General features: G+C 41.2%; 1 protein-coding gene across 2 annotated transcripts; it reads right to left on the reverse strand.

The window, feature by feature from the left end:
* Positions 1-724: 724 nt before the first annotated feature.
* On the reverse strand, positions 725-15,401 carry LOC113067149 (cingulin-like protein 1). Of its 2 annotated transcripts, none has more exons than XM_026239424.1 (9): positions 15,221-15,401; positions 14,908-15,078; positions 14,679-14,822; positions 14,442-14,531; positions 10,210-10,293; positions 9,570-9,694; positions 9,386-9,494; positions 1,277-1,440; positions 725-1,196 (listed from the first exon to the last, which is right to left on the reverse strand). In XM_026239424.1, the coding sequence occupies exons 2-9, from the start codon at positions 15,076-15,078 to the stop codon at positions 1,100-1,102; spliced, it is 984 nt and encodes a 327-aa protein (XP_026095209.1). In that variant the 5' UTR covers positions 15,221-15,401; the 3' UTR covers positions 725-1,099. The 2 variants fall into 2 exon arrangements, with proteins under 2 accessions (XP_026095209.1, XP_026095207.1); XM_026239422.1 differs by having other exon boundaries at positions 15,162-15,393.
* Positions 15,402-15,692: the final 291 nt, after the last annotated feature.

Here is a 15,692-nt window from a genome sequence, read left to right on the forward strand (position 1 = left end):
GTGTGTGTGTGTGTGTATATATATATATATATATATACATATTAGTGCTGTCAAAATGAATGTTAATGCTTTTTTTTTTGTTTAACACGTAAAAATTATTTTACGCAATTAACGCGCGGGGGAGCTAAGGTTTTCCAAAACCTAACCTCACAAATGTTTTTCTCAACAAGAATTTCACTTATTTAGATGCAGAACATCTTTACTTCTCAGACACGCATTTGAAGTTCACCTCTGCGCCAGGTGCGAGTCAAAAGCTGCTGTGCTCATCGCTCTTGCTCTTCAGGTGCACACTCAGATGCGGCGCACACTGTAGTATCATTTCAAATCAAAGTGTGAAATAAACGACAAGCATGCAATGTGCAATGTGGTAGTTATGTCATCAGTTAAGTCATAAAGTTTCCAAAAAGGCTATTACAGCTGCCTAAAAACTGCATGTAAGTAAGTACTTGTAGGAGTCAGATTTAAGAGCATGTCTCGGAAATGTAGTGGTTTTCATAAAGAAAGATTCCATTAAACAAATATTAAAAATAAAATGTCTATGTTGTTTATAAATTAATATATGTAAAAGTATTTTTCAAAGCTTTAATGTGGGATTAATCATGATTAATTTCAGAAACAATGTGCGATTAATAAGTCTTTTTTGTTTTAATTAATCGATAGCACTAATATATATATATATATATATATATATATATATATATATATATATGTATTTTTTATGCATATCAAGAGTATCATATGTTCACTGTACATGTACACTGTAGAGTTTTGATATCTGGATTTAAATCTGTGTCACACGCTCAAACCGCACCTGAAACACCTGAAACAGCTTCATTAAAACATACATACCATATTAATTTTTCACAGTGACTTCTGATCAAATAGACACGGATGACATGATAAGGAATAATTTGAGCTGAATGTGACAGAATTCATGTTACAGGTGTTTATATCAGAGTGACCATTCAGTCATGTGATCAGCAGCTTCATAATCCTATCCCTGCTGATGTAATCAGCCTCGTTTTGAGTGACAGCTCGTTTTACCGTAGTAACATTAGTAAATGCAGATGATTAATTACTTGAGTTACATGTTCAGCAGCTATTTTCCATCTAGTGTCACGTCAGTCTCATCTTCATCCTCCTCATCATCATCTTCATCAGCTGGAGTCTGTGCTTTATTGGGTCTCGTGTTGCGCCTGCAGACGTTCAGACGGGTCAGAGGTCAGTGTGTGTGTGTGTGTGTGTGTGCGTGTGAGAGTGTCTGTGTGTGTGTCACCTGATGTGGTTGCGGAGGCCGCAGATCTCCATCTTCAGCTGATCGTTGAGCTCCTGCTGCTCCTCCACGTCTCTCTGCAGCTTCTTCCTGTTGTTCTCCATTCTCTCGATCTCCTCCTCGGCTTCATCCAGCTGACGCTTCAGGGTTTTCAGACGGAGAGCCAGCTGCAGACACAAGGGACGAGTGTGAGGTGTGTGTGAACTAGTGGTCAACCGATATATAGCCAAGGTCGATATTTAGAATTTTTCAAATATCGGCATCAGCCGTTAAGTTTTTCTGCTTGGCTGATGTGTTCGAGGCAGGACTTTTATTTTGACAGCATGCCTGATATTTATTTTGACTGCGATGCGTGCTCACAGACTCTCTCTCTTGTTCGTCGTCGTCATGAACAGTTCTGTCTAATATGGATAGGAATCTGTCTAATAATCAGATAGAACAATTTAACAAAGAAATGAATGTATACAGAAAGTATTATAAGGACTGCTTTTATATTTGGCCTATTAGTAATAGAAAGGCAAACATTATAATACTTTTTCGTTTGCCGTCAGCATTAAGCAAATGCACATTTATAATAATTGTAATAATAAACAGTGTTGGGAGTAACGCATTACAAAAGTAATGCATTACAGTAACCCCTTTCACACTGCCATTCCGGCATATACAGGGGTAAAGTGTTCCTGTAATTGTTCCCTGGTCGCTAGATTTGGCACTTTCACACCCAGTGTTGACCCGGGATATGTGCATGCTTTCACACACAACCTTTGAAGATCCTGTAACGACACGTGACATCAGCGTGTGACGTTTAATGTACGAGTCGACAACGCTAGGCACGTTATACTTTTACTGAAGCAAGCAAACGATCTCTGCGTCAGCTCGGAAAGTGAGGAACTAAATGACCTCTGCTTCATTTCAGTTTGCACATATGTTTTCGTCGCGAACGTTGATCTTCCTTCAAAACAGCCGGTAAAAGAGTCACGCGATAACGCGCATCATCACTTTGACACGGAATTAGTTCACACAGCGCTCGTTCCGGAAATATTGCGAGTCCGACGTGCAGTGTGAAAGGGGCTATACAGTCTTGGCCAAAAATATTGGCACCCTTGGTAAATATGTTCAAAGAAGGCTGTGAAAATTAATATGCGTTGTTAATCATTTTGATATTGAATTAAAAAAAATACACAAAAATGTATCTTTTCATTGGATAATTAGAATTTCAAATGAGGGGAAATATCATTATGAATAAATGTTTTTCTCAAATACTCATTGGACACAATTATTGGCACCATTATTAATTAGTAGTATATTAGAAGTATATTTCCATTCATAGTCACAGTTTTGATATAACTTATATAAATATAACGTCTTCTACTCCATGTGGTTATTTAAAACCTCTGGGCCCTAGAAATGCCAAGAAAGAAACAGGCAACACAGACATCACGATGTTAAACTCTGGAAAGGGCATCAGCAATAACATTATCTTTTCCCCTTACATGTCTAATTTCTAAATGGAAGGGTTGTAAAATGAGACTCCATCGCATAAGTTATTGGTTTCGATTTCTCGTGTGATTCAAGAAAACCAAAGGGTAATGATCCGTATAAACGATGATTGGCACAGCAATTGACCCCAGATATACCCTCAAAATGCTGAACAGCCAACACTAGGGCAAGGGCTTCTTTCTCAATAGTAGAGTAGACCTGTTGATGTCGGTTAAACATTTTAGAAAAGTAACTAACAGGATGTTGAATCCCATTCGAATCCTCTTGGAAGAGAACTGCACCCGCACCGCAAGCACTAGCATGAATTGCAAGACTAAAAGACTTTTCAAAATTTGGGTCTTTACAATTTTCAAAAGCCTGCTGACATTTCTCAGACCTCTGAAAGTAAATTTTTGGACTTAAATCGGTGAGAGGGGAGACTACAGTAGCAAAATTCTCGCAAAAACTCCTATAATATCCCACCATGCCAAGAAATCGTCACAATTCACGATGATTGGTGGGGGGAGGGAAGCTACAAATAGTTTCAGTAGGTTTCACACATCCATTTCCCACTATCTTACACAAATACGTAATGGTCGCCTTTCCAAATTCAGACTTCGCAAGGTTGATCGTAAGATTAGCCTTAGCTAAGCGGGAAAAGAGTCTCAAACCAGGAGGAACTGTAGAGAACAACGTCATCAAGATACACCTCACATCCAGACATTCCATACAGTATACGGTTTACCAGTCATTGGAAAGTTGCGGGTGCATTACGAACCCCAAAAGGCATTACCGTGTACTGCAGGAAAGCATCGGACGTAACGAAGGCAGATAACTCTTTTGCACGAGTAGTTAAAGGCACCTGCCAGTACTCCTTTAAAAGGTCAAACTTACCAACATATCGGGCTGAGCCAACATAATCGACATAGTCGTCAACATGAGGTTTTGGGAAGCAGTCTGGTTTCGTCACAGCATTAAGTTTTCGATAATCGGTGCAAAATCGATATGAGCCATCAGATTTATTCACTAAAACACAGGGAGAACTCCATGAACTAAAATTAGGTTCAGCCAACTTATGAGAAAGCAGATAATTCACTTCTCACTTTAGCAAGTGACATCCTTCCTTTCCTTCTCTGTCAAATAAGATAGATGAGAGGACAGGTCAGTAAGCATCTCGAGTCGCCCATCTACTTTTTCTTGAGAAAGATTCCCATCCTCATCAGCATTCTCTGAAGAATCGCCACTTATGCTGGAATAGAGAGGACACTGTTCTAGATTAGAAGAATCACAAGTATTTACCTAGGGCTGGGTATTGTTCAAAATCTCTCAATCCGGTGCCAATTTCGATACCTCAGTTTCGATACCAGTTCCTGGCGAAAATTCCATCTAAAAGAAACGACTGTGCAGCGCCCGTATCTCGAAGAAGACGCACTGGCACAGTTTTATTTGAACCAGGCAATGACACATTTCCTTCAGTGACATATGGTGTATAATCAACAGAAGTGGTTACACACGATCAACAGATTTACCACCAAAACTATGTAAAGACCGATCCTTCTCATCAGGAGTATCAATGGATGATAAAGTAGAAACCAAAGCAATAGGCTTCGACAGTCTTTCTTTCCTCCTAAGAATAAGAGAGTCAGATATTTTATGACCAGGCTTTTCACAATAGAAGCAAACCATCTCTCGTGAGAGCGCAGGCTTACTAAAATGTTCAGCAACTGTCGCCTTAGTGTTACTACTCATCACAGTGGACTTTGTCTTAGCTTGAACACAAAACTTAGATTTACTCATGTCATTTTTAAGACTGACTAAACTGAATGACCCACGGTGGGTTAACACAAATTCATCAGCCATGATAGCAGCTTCAGATAATGTATTCACTTTGTGTTCAGTGAGATGCATAGCTACAGCATGAGGAACACAATGTTTAAACTCCTCCAAAAGCACTAACTTAACTGTTCTTTAGTTGTAACTTTCATTGAAGTGCACCAACGATCAAATAAATTTTCCTTTTCTCTCGCAAATTCAACATGAGTACATTCATCAGTTTTATTCAAGTTCATAAATTTTTTTACGATATGCCTCAGGTACGAGTTCATACGCATGTAACAGCAGATTTCACAATATCATAGTCACCACTCTGTTCCAGTGATAGAGCAGAATATACTTCCTGTGCTTTACCTATGAAAACACACTTTAACAAAGTCCAAAAGCTTTTCGGCCATTTCATGTATAAAGCAACACGTTCAAAATTATAGAAATATTTCTCAATTTCCTTTTCAGAAAATGGCGGAACTAATCTCATATTTCTATCAACATCAAACACACGTTCACCTACAGCCGAATGCTGTGGTAAAACTGGAGGCAAATCTACTCGCAAAACTTCTGCTGTTTTTACTGCTAACTCCAATTTCAACTTTTTTAACTGAAACGCTCAAGCTCCAATCTTCGCACAGCTTACTGGTGATCTAATTTTCTCTCTGCAAATTCTCTTTCCATCACTCGCTCTTTCATAGCGCAATCGTCACTCTCAGCACAAATTTTGGCGGCATCTAAATACAATTGTTTCTCTTGCAAAGACAAATCCGGAAATTTTATATCACTTTCATAATCAACCTCACCAGGAGTATACACATATGATTCACTAGGAGCAATAAACTCAACGCTTACCTCTAAAACTCATCTATCAATGAGTGATCGCTTCAAAGTAGTCACAATTGTTTCCTTCACCCTCTTCTCTTGAGTATTAAGATCAATACTGAATTAAACTCTGAACTCTGTGACAATCAGTTAAACTTCAAGTCCGAAAGCGTACCCCCTACAGAGAGTTAATTCTCCACCCAGGATAACCCGTAAAAATTAAAAACAGTGTTCCGTCGGAAGGACTGTATATACAACCCAGCTGGATACACTCTAGAATGAGAGAGTCTCGGGAGGATGATGTTATATCTTTAACACTTTCTGATACTGAGGTTAGTGCTCTGCTGGGTTTTTACCCAGGAAAAGCAGGATATATTTGAGGATGGTGAAGAAGCCGAGGCTGAGACTTCTCAATTCTCCTGCCTTGCATATGTAGAGCTGTTGGAGGTTATTGTGCGAAAATTACCTTTTGACCATAGCCTTTCTAACTCAGGTGAGCCTTTCATTTATGCATGATCTCCATACAGAGATTAAAAAGAAATGAAAGATGCAGTTTTTTTCTCGCATCCATCGGTTTCAGCATGAAAGTAATCTGCGACATCGAGGTGATGCACGAAAGCCGCTATGAGGGAATGCCCCCTGTAGAAAGAGCTAACATTTTTATAAATAATTTATAAATAATTTTTATCTATGGAAATTTTTTCTTTCTGCAGGGGAAACATCCTCTCTTAATCTTAAGCCCCTCCAGAAAATCATCCGCAGAAGCATACGCAGTAGCAGGTCAGGCTGTGGCTTTATTACACACAATGCTGGTGCTTCAAGCATATCAGACTGATCTGCTAAGAGACTTGGATAGATGCAGGGGCCTTTTTCTGATCAGGTAACTGAGCTGCGCCGTACCACAGATCACTCTCCATGCTACCAAGCAGGCCGCCTCTGCCATGGGCAGGACTATGGTGGCAGCAGAGAGACATCTGTGGATGAACCTGGCAGACATCAGGAGGAAAGAAAAGGCTTTCTTCTCGATGCTCAGGTTTCGCCTTCTGAACTTTTCCGTATTTCCGCTAAGACAGCGATTTGAGAAGTTCAGGGAGATGAAGGCGTGCTCTGCTGCTTTCAGATCCTTCATTCCACGAAGGTCCAGGTCTGAGCCCAAACAACATAGGGGTCCTGGCCTGTCTCGATCTGAGGATCAAAGACGGGCACAGAAGGCTAGTGTCATAACTCGCGCTCCTCCTCCACCTGCGGACAGGAGTTCGAGGAATCGTGGGTCACGATGAGGTAAGCAGAACCCAAGGGGTGTGATCTAGACGAGGCAGCATTCTAGTCTGAATCGGAGTGATACATAGGTATCTACTCGTTCCCTTTGGGGATTTTAACTTCTGCTTTTATCCTCCCCTTCCTAATTCCCCTGTAACCACCAGCTCTCCACCTGACTGAGGTTTGTAAAATTGAGCGTGTCTCTCCCGTGAGATTCAGTGCCTCTGCAATGCGTAGGAACCTTTAAGTACACACACTAAGCTTTGTGTACTTTCTCAAAACCACATGGTGGTCAGTGTGCACATGAACACTTTGCGCACTTTGTAAAAATCCACAAGTGGTAAGTTTACACTCAAGACTCTTTCTGAAATCTTGTACAATAAGGGTTACTCGCTCCGCTTCATTCTCTTTCTTGAGATGATTAGACCTTGGTTCCTTGGGCTCCATTCAGCCAGTGTGTATTTGTTTATACACCTCAAGCATCACTTCCCTCAACATGAAGAGCTATTTGGGTGATTCTGCACAGCTCGTGAACAGCTCTGTAAACTGTTTCACCCTGTCAAAAAGAGTTACTCAAGATGTGACAGAATATGTGACTTGTTGAATGTAGGGAATGAATATGATCTTCTCATAGGTGAAAGAGTTGAATGAACTGATACATCTAATTCGTGAATGAAATGAATGAGAGTATACAGGGTCAGTGAGCCAAGCATGTAAATCTCGAACAGCAATCAGCATACACAAAGCGCAGTTATTGGTGCACATACGCTTCTTTTAATATTTGGAATACAGAACATAACTCTGTGTTTAATCCCCGATAAAACCTCCTGCTTTGTTAATCTGAACAATTTATTTAGACTATTTATTTAATGCGATCATGCACACACTAATAAAAGCCAAATCAGTTTTTGTCACAAGGTAAAGTGTACGTTGACTTAGATACATAACATAGACATAGCACATAAGACACTCTTTTTCGTCAACTGCTGGCGTATTTGTGTAATATGAAGGAAAGGTCACTGAATTAATCAGTGAATGAATCATTTTGGTGAACGAACTGAAAATCAAAGAATCTCTTGAAAGAATCAAAATTTTTACCACTAAATTCCATGAAACATAAATGGATTTTTAAAAGTTTTGTTTTTAGTGACCCGCCCCAACCCGCCCCGCATTAAAGTGCCAATTTCTTAACCCGCCCCAACCCAACCCGCGGGTTATGAGACGACCCACGCATCACTAGTCTAAACGTCCCAGGGTCAACTCCCACAGAAATGGTAGAGTTGGTACTTAGTGTTTGCCATGATTCTGGCCTGCACTCCCCTCAGCATGGCGGCGTGGGTATACTGTTCCCCAAAGAGACCCCTAGAGGATGCAGTGTCACGTTCTCCCTACTCAGGTAACTATGGTTACATAAGTAACCTGAGACAGTTCTCATTCATTAAAAAGGTAACCATTCAAAAAAATAATCATAGCTACTCAGCAACATTCCTACACCAAAGGATCCCAGACGAGCCCCCAATTTATGTCACGAACAGCTCGTTCTCGACCATAACATAAAATAGGAGCACTTGTTCAGATCGATTGACTTGCAAGATTCATAATTCAAGTATCAAAATAATACAATATCAAAATAATATAAAATAATGTCTAGGGTTTAAATAATAATCCAAATGGTGAGGACATGTTTATAGGCCACAATAAAACAAATGTTTGAGTCGATGACTTCTCCTGAGGACTGCCGATCCCCTGGAGAAAGTGAAATTGAGAGGATCAGTCTCATCTTTATACTCTCCACAATTAGAGGATATTATTCAATAGGGGTGTGCAATCCTCCACACACTCCCAAGTCATCCTGCCACCAGCAGGCGAGAAGAGGAAGCACAGGGTCGTAACAAGTTGCTTTAAGAAAAGAGCTAGAGCAGCGAAAATTCCCATTTCCACCATCAGGGCAATAATTAATCATTCCCAATCAACACAAAACTACCTGAAAGAGGATGAGTGTCTATGTCATCCTAATGTGTGGTGAGAAGAAGAGTTTGAGTAGCTAAAGACTCTCCAAGGATCACAGCTGGAGAACTGTAGAAAATAGTTGAGTCTCTGGTCAGAAAACCTTAAAAACAAAATGTCAAACAGCACCTGCATCACCACATGTTGTTTGGGAGGGTTTCAAGAAAAATTATCCTAGCTCATCCAAAAACAAACTAAAGCATATTCAGTTATCAGACATGACTGGAACTTCAAATGGGACTGGCTTCTATGGTCAGATGAAACAAAAAAAATTGCTTTTTAGCAGCAAACACTCAAGATGGTTTTGGGGAACAGAGATAAAACCTCTTACCTCATCAGGCATTATAGGAGAACATTTAGAGTTGTTAAACACACACACACACACAGTTAGTCAGTTTTGTGAAGAGCATGTAAGCTGGCCTGTAGGTTTATAGAGGAGATTTAGTGTTTTCTTGTTTTTTAATGAGAAAAGAGTTAATGTGATGGAAAGATTTTTTTCATTCATTCTGTGCCAACGCAATGATAACTGATTCAGTTTATTGTGCTTCAATGGGAGAAGAGTTTGGAAAAATGGGTCCTAGTGATTGGACAAAACTTTATGAATGTGGAAAGCAAGATTAAAATCCTGAAGAAGGTCGTCATTATTTGCAGTTGTTTGGGTCTGGGAGGGGAAGGTTTTTCTACTCTGATATTCGGCCGCAGCACAGATGTGATGGTCACCTGGTCTCTCTGGTCCTGCAGCGACAGCTTCTCCTCCTCCAGGTGCAGCGTCAGCTCCTTCATGCGGCGCTCCAGTCTACGGCTCATCTGCTGCAGCTCACTCTTCTCTCTGAGCACAGACAGAGAACAAAGTCAGAGCACCAGGAGACACTGTGAATCAGGAGCATCTGCTGCGTCTCCTCACCTCTCCTCTCCCAGCAGCCTCTCCTCCAGCTCCTGCAGGTGCAGTTGCAGTTTGGAGACCACAGCATCCTGACCGATGCGCTGAGATCCCTCCAGCTGTGCCACACGGCCCCGCAGATCCTTATTCTACAGGACAGCAGATCCAGGAGCTCAAAACAAACCCCTGACACCTACAATATCCACCTCAAGTCCCCTGAGATTTCTATTCAAATTTCAATCATTTATTGACACATTCACATGCACACTTAAAAAAAAAATACATGATGAATATTTTATGATAATTATAATAACTTCATTTTACATGACAAAATTACTTAAATTCTTAATTTCAAAGTTTAAATCCTCAGGCTTTAATTTTGGCAGAATGATGAAATGCTGTAAACATCTGTTCAGAAAGAAGATGAATATCATGTGAATGTGTAAATAAAGTGAATTTAGCCCACCGTGTTCCTGCATGCATGTAACTCTCACAGCACAGATATACTGTGATTTCAGTTTAATTTTGACTTTTTATTTCATTTCACATTCAACTTAATTATTAACTCATAAAGCCCTGTTTGGAGTTCTATTATATATTTCAATGAAATGTTAGATTTTTTATTAAATGGTTTTTAGTCATGTATGTGAGTGAAGCGGTTCACCTGTCGCTCCAGACGGATCTTGTCACATTCCAGCTCGTGTCGAGCGGCTCGTTCCTGCAGCACTTCAGCTCTCACCTGCTCCATCTGACATATACACACACACATATATATATATATACAAACCCGTTTCCAAAACAGTTGAGACACTGTACAAATTGTGAATAAAAAAGGAATGAAATAATTTACAAATCTCATAAACTCATATTTTATTCACAATAAAATATAGATAACATATCTGTAATAAACGGAGTCCAGGCAGAGTTTAGCACATCAGAGACTTTACTATCGCAATCTCTTAACATTACACTCAGAACAGCAAAAAGCAACTGGTCCCCGTTTTCCTTACAGCAAACACACGCTAAAGGGCAAACACAACATTAAACAGAAACTTTCTTAAAGGTACCATAACCTGTTTTCATAACATCTCTCCCTCCAAAGCATGAACATTGACCACTCAACATAATCAAATCAAAACTTCCTCTTTAAGACCCCTGTACCGACTATTTAACTCTCATTCCCACTATGAGCTACAAATTAAGCCTTTGAGGTGACTTCTTCTGTCGTTTTGATCTCTGAACAGTCTCTGCACTTTCCCCAAGTGGGGTGGGTACACTGTCCTGGGACAAAGGTGTCTCCACTGGCACCTGCACAACCGTCCCCTCCAAACTCTCTGTGGATGGCAGTTGCTGAGGGCCCAGCATTCCTTTCAACTCAGAACTCTCCTTGTTTTCCTATCCAGCAGCTTGCTCGAAACAACTCCACTGCTCTGACGCGTGCCGGTTTCTCAGATGATCATGATGACGTCGGACCTCCCGCCCATCTGACAGTCTCACCACACACGAGCGAGGACCACTTTCTTTGACTATTGATCCCGGTAACCAGCGCTGACCCCTGGCGAAATTTCTGACAAAGACAGCCTCACCCTCTCTGAAACTCCGTTCTCTTGCATGCCTGTCATGCCCAGCCTTCTGCTTCTCTTGCTGGACTCTCACTTTCTCCCCCACATCCGGATGCAGCAAATCCAGATGAGATTTTGGTTTCCGCCCCAGAAACATCTCTGCGGGTGCTAGACCTGTAGTAGTCTGTGGCGTAATTTGGTACTTAAACAGAAAACGAGATAGATTTATTTCAATGTTTGCCCCTGACATTTTCTTTAAACCCTCCTTCAGCGTCTGCACAGCTCTCTCGGCCAGCCCCTTTGAAGCAGGATGAAAAGGGGCTGTACGAATAAGTCTAATTCCATCCTTCTTTAGAAATTCTTTGAAAAACTCTCCCATAAAAGTTGGCCCATTATCAGAGACGACAACATCCGGCAAGCCATGAATAGAAAACACTTGTCGCAGTGTGTCAATTGTCACGGGAGCTGTGATGTTTTTCAAGATGTGTGCTTTCCAAGTACTTGGTCCAGGCATCCACCACGACTAAGAACATTTGCCCCATGAATGGGCCCTCAAAATCCACATGCAACCTAGACCAAGGCCTACTAGGCCATTCCCAGGACTGAGAAACTGGTGGGGGCATATTTTTGTTTTCCTCCGGGTACTGAAATGGCCAGCCTGCAGTCCAGATCTTTCACCCATAGAAAACATTTGGAGCATCATAAAGAGGAAGATGTGATGAAGACCTAAGACAGTTGAGTAACTAGAAGCCTGTATTAGACAAGAATGTGACAACATTCCTATTCCTAAACTCGAGCGACTTGTCTCCTCAGTCCCCAGACGTTTGCAGACTGTTATAAAAAGAAGAGGGGATGACACACAGTGGTCAACATGGCCTTGTCCCAACTTTTTTGAGATGTGTTGATGCCATGAAATTTAAAATCAACATATTTTTCCCTTAAAATTATACATTTTCTCAGTTTAAACATTTCACGTCATATATGTTGTATTCATATATAAAATATTGAAATTTGAAACTTCCACATCATTGATCCTATTTTTAATCACAATTTGTACAGTGTCCCAATTTTTTGAATCGGGTTTGTATATCACACACAGACACGCCTTTGGCTTGCTTAGTTGTGGACGCTCAACTGATGAGACAGACTCTACTGAAGAGAGCTGAACTGGATGATGACATCACTGAATCATCAATGAACTGACTTCAGCTGAAAAATGACTCCGTTATTGTCTTCATGCATCACTGACAACCAAGCTGCTTTGACACAAACAGTATAGTATAAAGCAATATAGAAATAAAGGTGACTTGACTTGACACACACAAACACACATACAACATTTATATATCCACGATTTCTGTGGACCGAGCATTCATCATGTTCTCTCCACAGTATTCATGTATCATAACTGTGCTCGTCATTATTCATGTGAATGCATTAATCTGTGGCCTTATGAAACTGTTCATGATGTAAGTAAAGGTGCATCTCAATAAATTAGAATGTTTTGGAAAAGTTCATTTATTTCTGTAATTCAACTCAAATTGTGAAACTTGTGTATTAAAATCAATGCACACAGACTGAAGAAGTTTAAGTCTTTATTTCTTTTAAGTGTGATGATTTTGGCTCACATTTAACAAAAACCCACCAATTCACTCTCAACAAATTATAATATGGTGACATGCCAATCAGCTAATCAACTCAAAACACCTGCTAAGGCTTCCTGAGACTTCAAACGGTCTCTCAGTTTGGGTCACTAGGCTACACAATCATGAGGAAGACTGCTGATCTGACAGTTGTCCAGAAGACAATCACTGACACCCTTCACAAGGAGAGTAACCCACAAGCATTCATTGCCAACGAAGCTGGCTGTTCACAGAGTGCTGTATCCAAGCATGTTAACAGAAAGTTGACTGGAAGGAAAAAGTGTGGAAGAAAAAGATGCACAAACAAAAAAGAAGAGAACAGCAGCCTTATGAGGATTGTCAAGCAAAATAAATTCAAGAATTTGAGTGAACTTCACATGGACTGAGGCTGGGGTCAAGACATCAAGAGCACTACACACAAAAGTGTCAAGAGATTTACTGAACCACAACAACGTCAGAGGCATCTTACCCGGGCTAAGAGAAGAAGAAGAACTGGACTGTTGCCCAGTGTTTCAAAGTCCTCTTTTCAGATGAGAGCAAGTTTTGTATTTCATTTGGAAACCGAGGTCCTAAAGTCTGGAGGAAGGCTGGAGAAACTCATAGCACAAGTTGCTTGAAGTCGAGTCTTATGTTTCCACAGTCTGTGATGATTTGGGGTCAATGTCATCTAATGGTGTTGGTCCATTGTGTTTTTTGAAAACCAAAGTCACTGCACCTGTTTACGAAGAAATCTTGGAGCACTACATGCTTCCTTCTGCTGACCAGCTTTTTGAAGATGCTGATTTAATTTTCCACCAGGATTTGGCACTTGCCCACACTGCCAAAAGCACCAAAAGTTGGTTAAATGACCATGATGTTGGTGTGCTTGATTGGCCAGCAAACTCACCAGACCTGAACCCCAGAGAGAATCTGTGAACTATTGTCAAGAGGAAGATGAGAAACAAGAGACCAAACAATGCAGATGAGCTGAAGACGACTGTTAAAGAAACCTGGGCTTCTAGACCGACCCAGTAGTGCCACAAACTGATCACCTCCACGCCAGGCTGAATTGAGGCAGTAATTAAAGTAAAAGGAGCCTCTACCAAGTATTGAGTACATGTGCAATAAATGAACATACTTTCCAGAAGGCCAACAATTCACTAAAAATGCTTTTTTTTTATTGGTTTTATGGAATATTCTAATTTGTTGAGAGTGAATGTGTGGGCTTTGTTAAATGTGAGCAATTAAAAGAACCAAAGACTTGAATTTTATAATACTTCAATCTATTTAATACACAAGTTTCACAATTTGAGTTGAATTACTGAAATAAATGAACTTTCCCTCGACATTCTAATTTTTTAAGATGCACCTGTATGCATGTGGGTGTGTGTGGTTTATTCTGAGTGTGTCTGTGCTTTCTTTGTGTTTGACTGGAACAAAACTGAGTGACTCCAGTTAATGAGATACGGCTGAGTGAAGCCCAGAAATAGAGAACCAGACAATCAGAGAACTGGAGCACTTTAAACCGGGTCAGAAACACACACAGTCCATTAGACACTGACCACAATCACGACCTACTTACACACACACACACACACACACACACACACATACAGTTTCTGCCATGACGTGCAGACATCAAACACACACACATTCAAGCTGAGAGATGCTTCTGTCCGGTGTGTGTGTGTGTGTGTGTGTGTGTGTGAGACCTGCTCTCGTCCTCGTTCCAGTCTTTTCATGAGTGCGTCTGAGCTGCTGCGCTCTTCTAACACACTCCGCTCCAGCTCACACACTCGCACCTAGACACACACAAATACAGACACATTAAGCACATGATTTTCTGAATTAAGTGGAGATTAAAGTTCAGAATACTGTGTGTGTGTGTGTGAGTGTTAAATGTGTGTGTTTGATTGTGTGTGTGTTTGAGGATGTGTGTGTGTATGTACCTCCATGAGTTTGCTGTGTCTGTCATTGTGTGTTTGTTGTTTCTCCTCCAGCTCTTTTATTCTCCTCTGCAGCTGCTGAGTTTTCATTTCCGCCTCGTTCAGTTCAAACTCACAGCGAGAGAGTTTCTCCTCCAAAATACACCGCTGAACACACACACAAACACACACCAAATTTGATGACAGAAACACCAAATAGAGCCAGTGTGTATGTTTGTGTGTGGCAACGCACCTCTCTCTGATACTCCTGTGTGGCATGTGTGTGTGTCTGTAGTTGTGTGTGTGTGTCATGTAGCTGTGTGTGTAGCGTGTCCAGTTCTCTCTGGCTCTGATCTCTGAGCGCATCCACCTCCTCCTGCAGCCTCAGCGTCTCCTGCTCCGACCCAGTCACCGCCGCGCTCATCTACACACACACACACACAAACACAGAGTGAGTGCGATCAGAGTGACTCCTCCATCAGACGGGGGTCACACACCTCCTCTCACCTCCTCCTGCAGTCGCTCTAACACTCGGTCCTGGCTCCTCCTCTGCTCCTCTAACTCACCGCGTCTCTGCTGCAGCTCCTCCATCTGACGGTGCTCCTCCTCAAACCTCTCCTTCAGCTCACGATGAGCTCGATTCAGCCTGCTCAGCTCACTCTGAGACACAGACAAGTCAAGTCAGTCAATGCAATACAAAATCTATCAAGTCTGCTTTTTAAACAGGAAAATAGTTACAATACTGCAAGCACAGTTTAGTTCTGCTAAAAAGCAGCACTAGAAGGTGGACAAGAGTAAACAGTGAATATTTCAAGTTAAAGGCATCTCATTGTTAGCCGCATGTCCACTGTCGGACTCACGCACAAATTCAACAACCGAGAGGTGTACATGTAGCTGCCAGCAAGTGCCTGGCATACTCTCATAGGTTAACTCTGCTTGTACAGTGGGCTTCTGCTCGCGGAGTGCTGTTTTGCTCGCGCAGTGGATTTTTGCTCGCTCAGCTGATTTCTGCTCCCTCGAGTCTACATGACTTTTGAC

The sequence above is a fragment of the Carassius auratus genome, chromosome 50 (assembly GCF_003368295.1).
Source record: "Carassius auratus strain Wakin chromosome 50, ASM336829v1, whole genome shotgun sequence".
Classification (NCBI taxonomy): Eukaryota; Metazoa; Chordata; class Actinopteri; order Cypriniformes; family Cyprinidae; genus Carassius; species Carassius auratus.

Coding starts and splice junctions, on each gene's coding strand:
- LOC113067149 (XM_026239422.1), bottom strand. CDS start 15,245: ATGGAGGAGCTGCAGCAGAGACGCGGTGAGTTAGAGGAGCAGAGGAGG. Junction 14,823..14,907: donor CACAGGAGTATCAGAGAGAG/GTGCGTTGCCAC, acceptor GTGTGTGTTCAG/CGGTGTATTTTGGAGGAGAA. Junction 10,294..14,441: donor TGGAACGAGGACGAGAGCAG/GTCTCACACACA, acceptor TGTATATGTCAG/ATGGAGCAGGTGAGAGCTGA.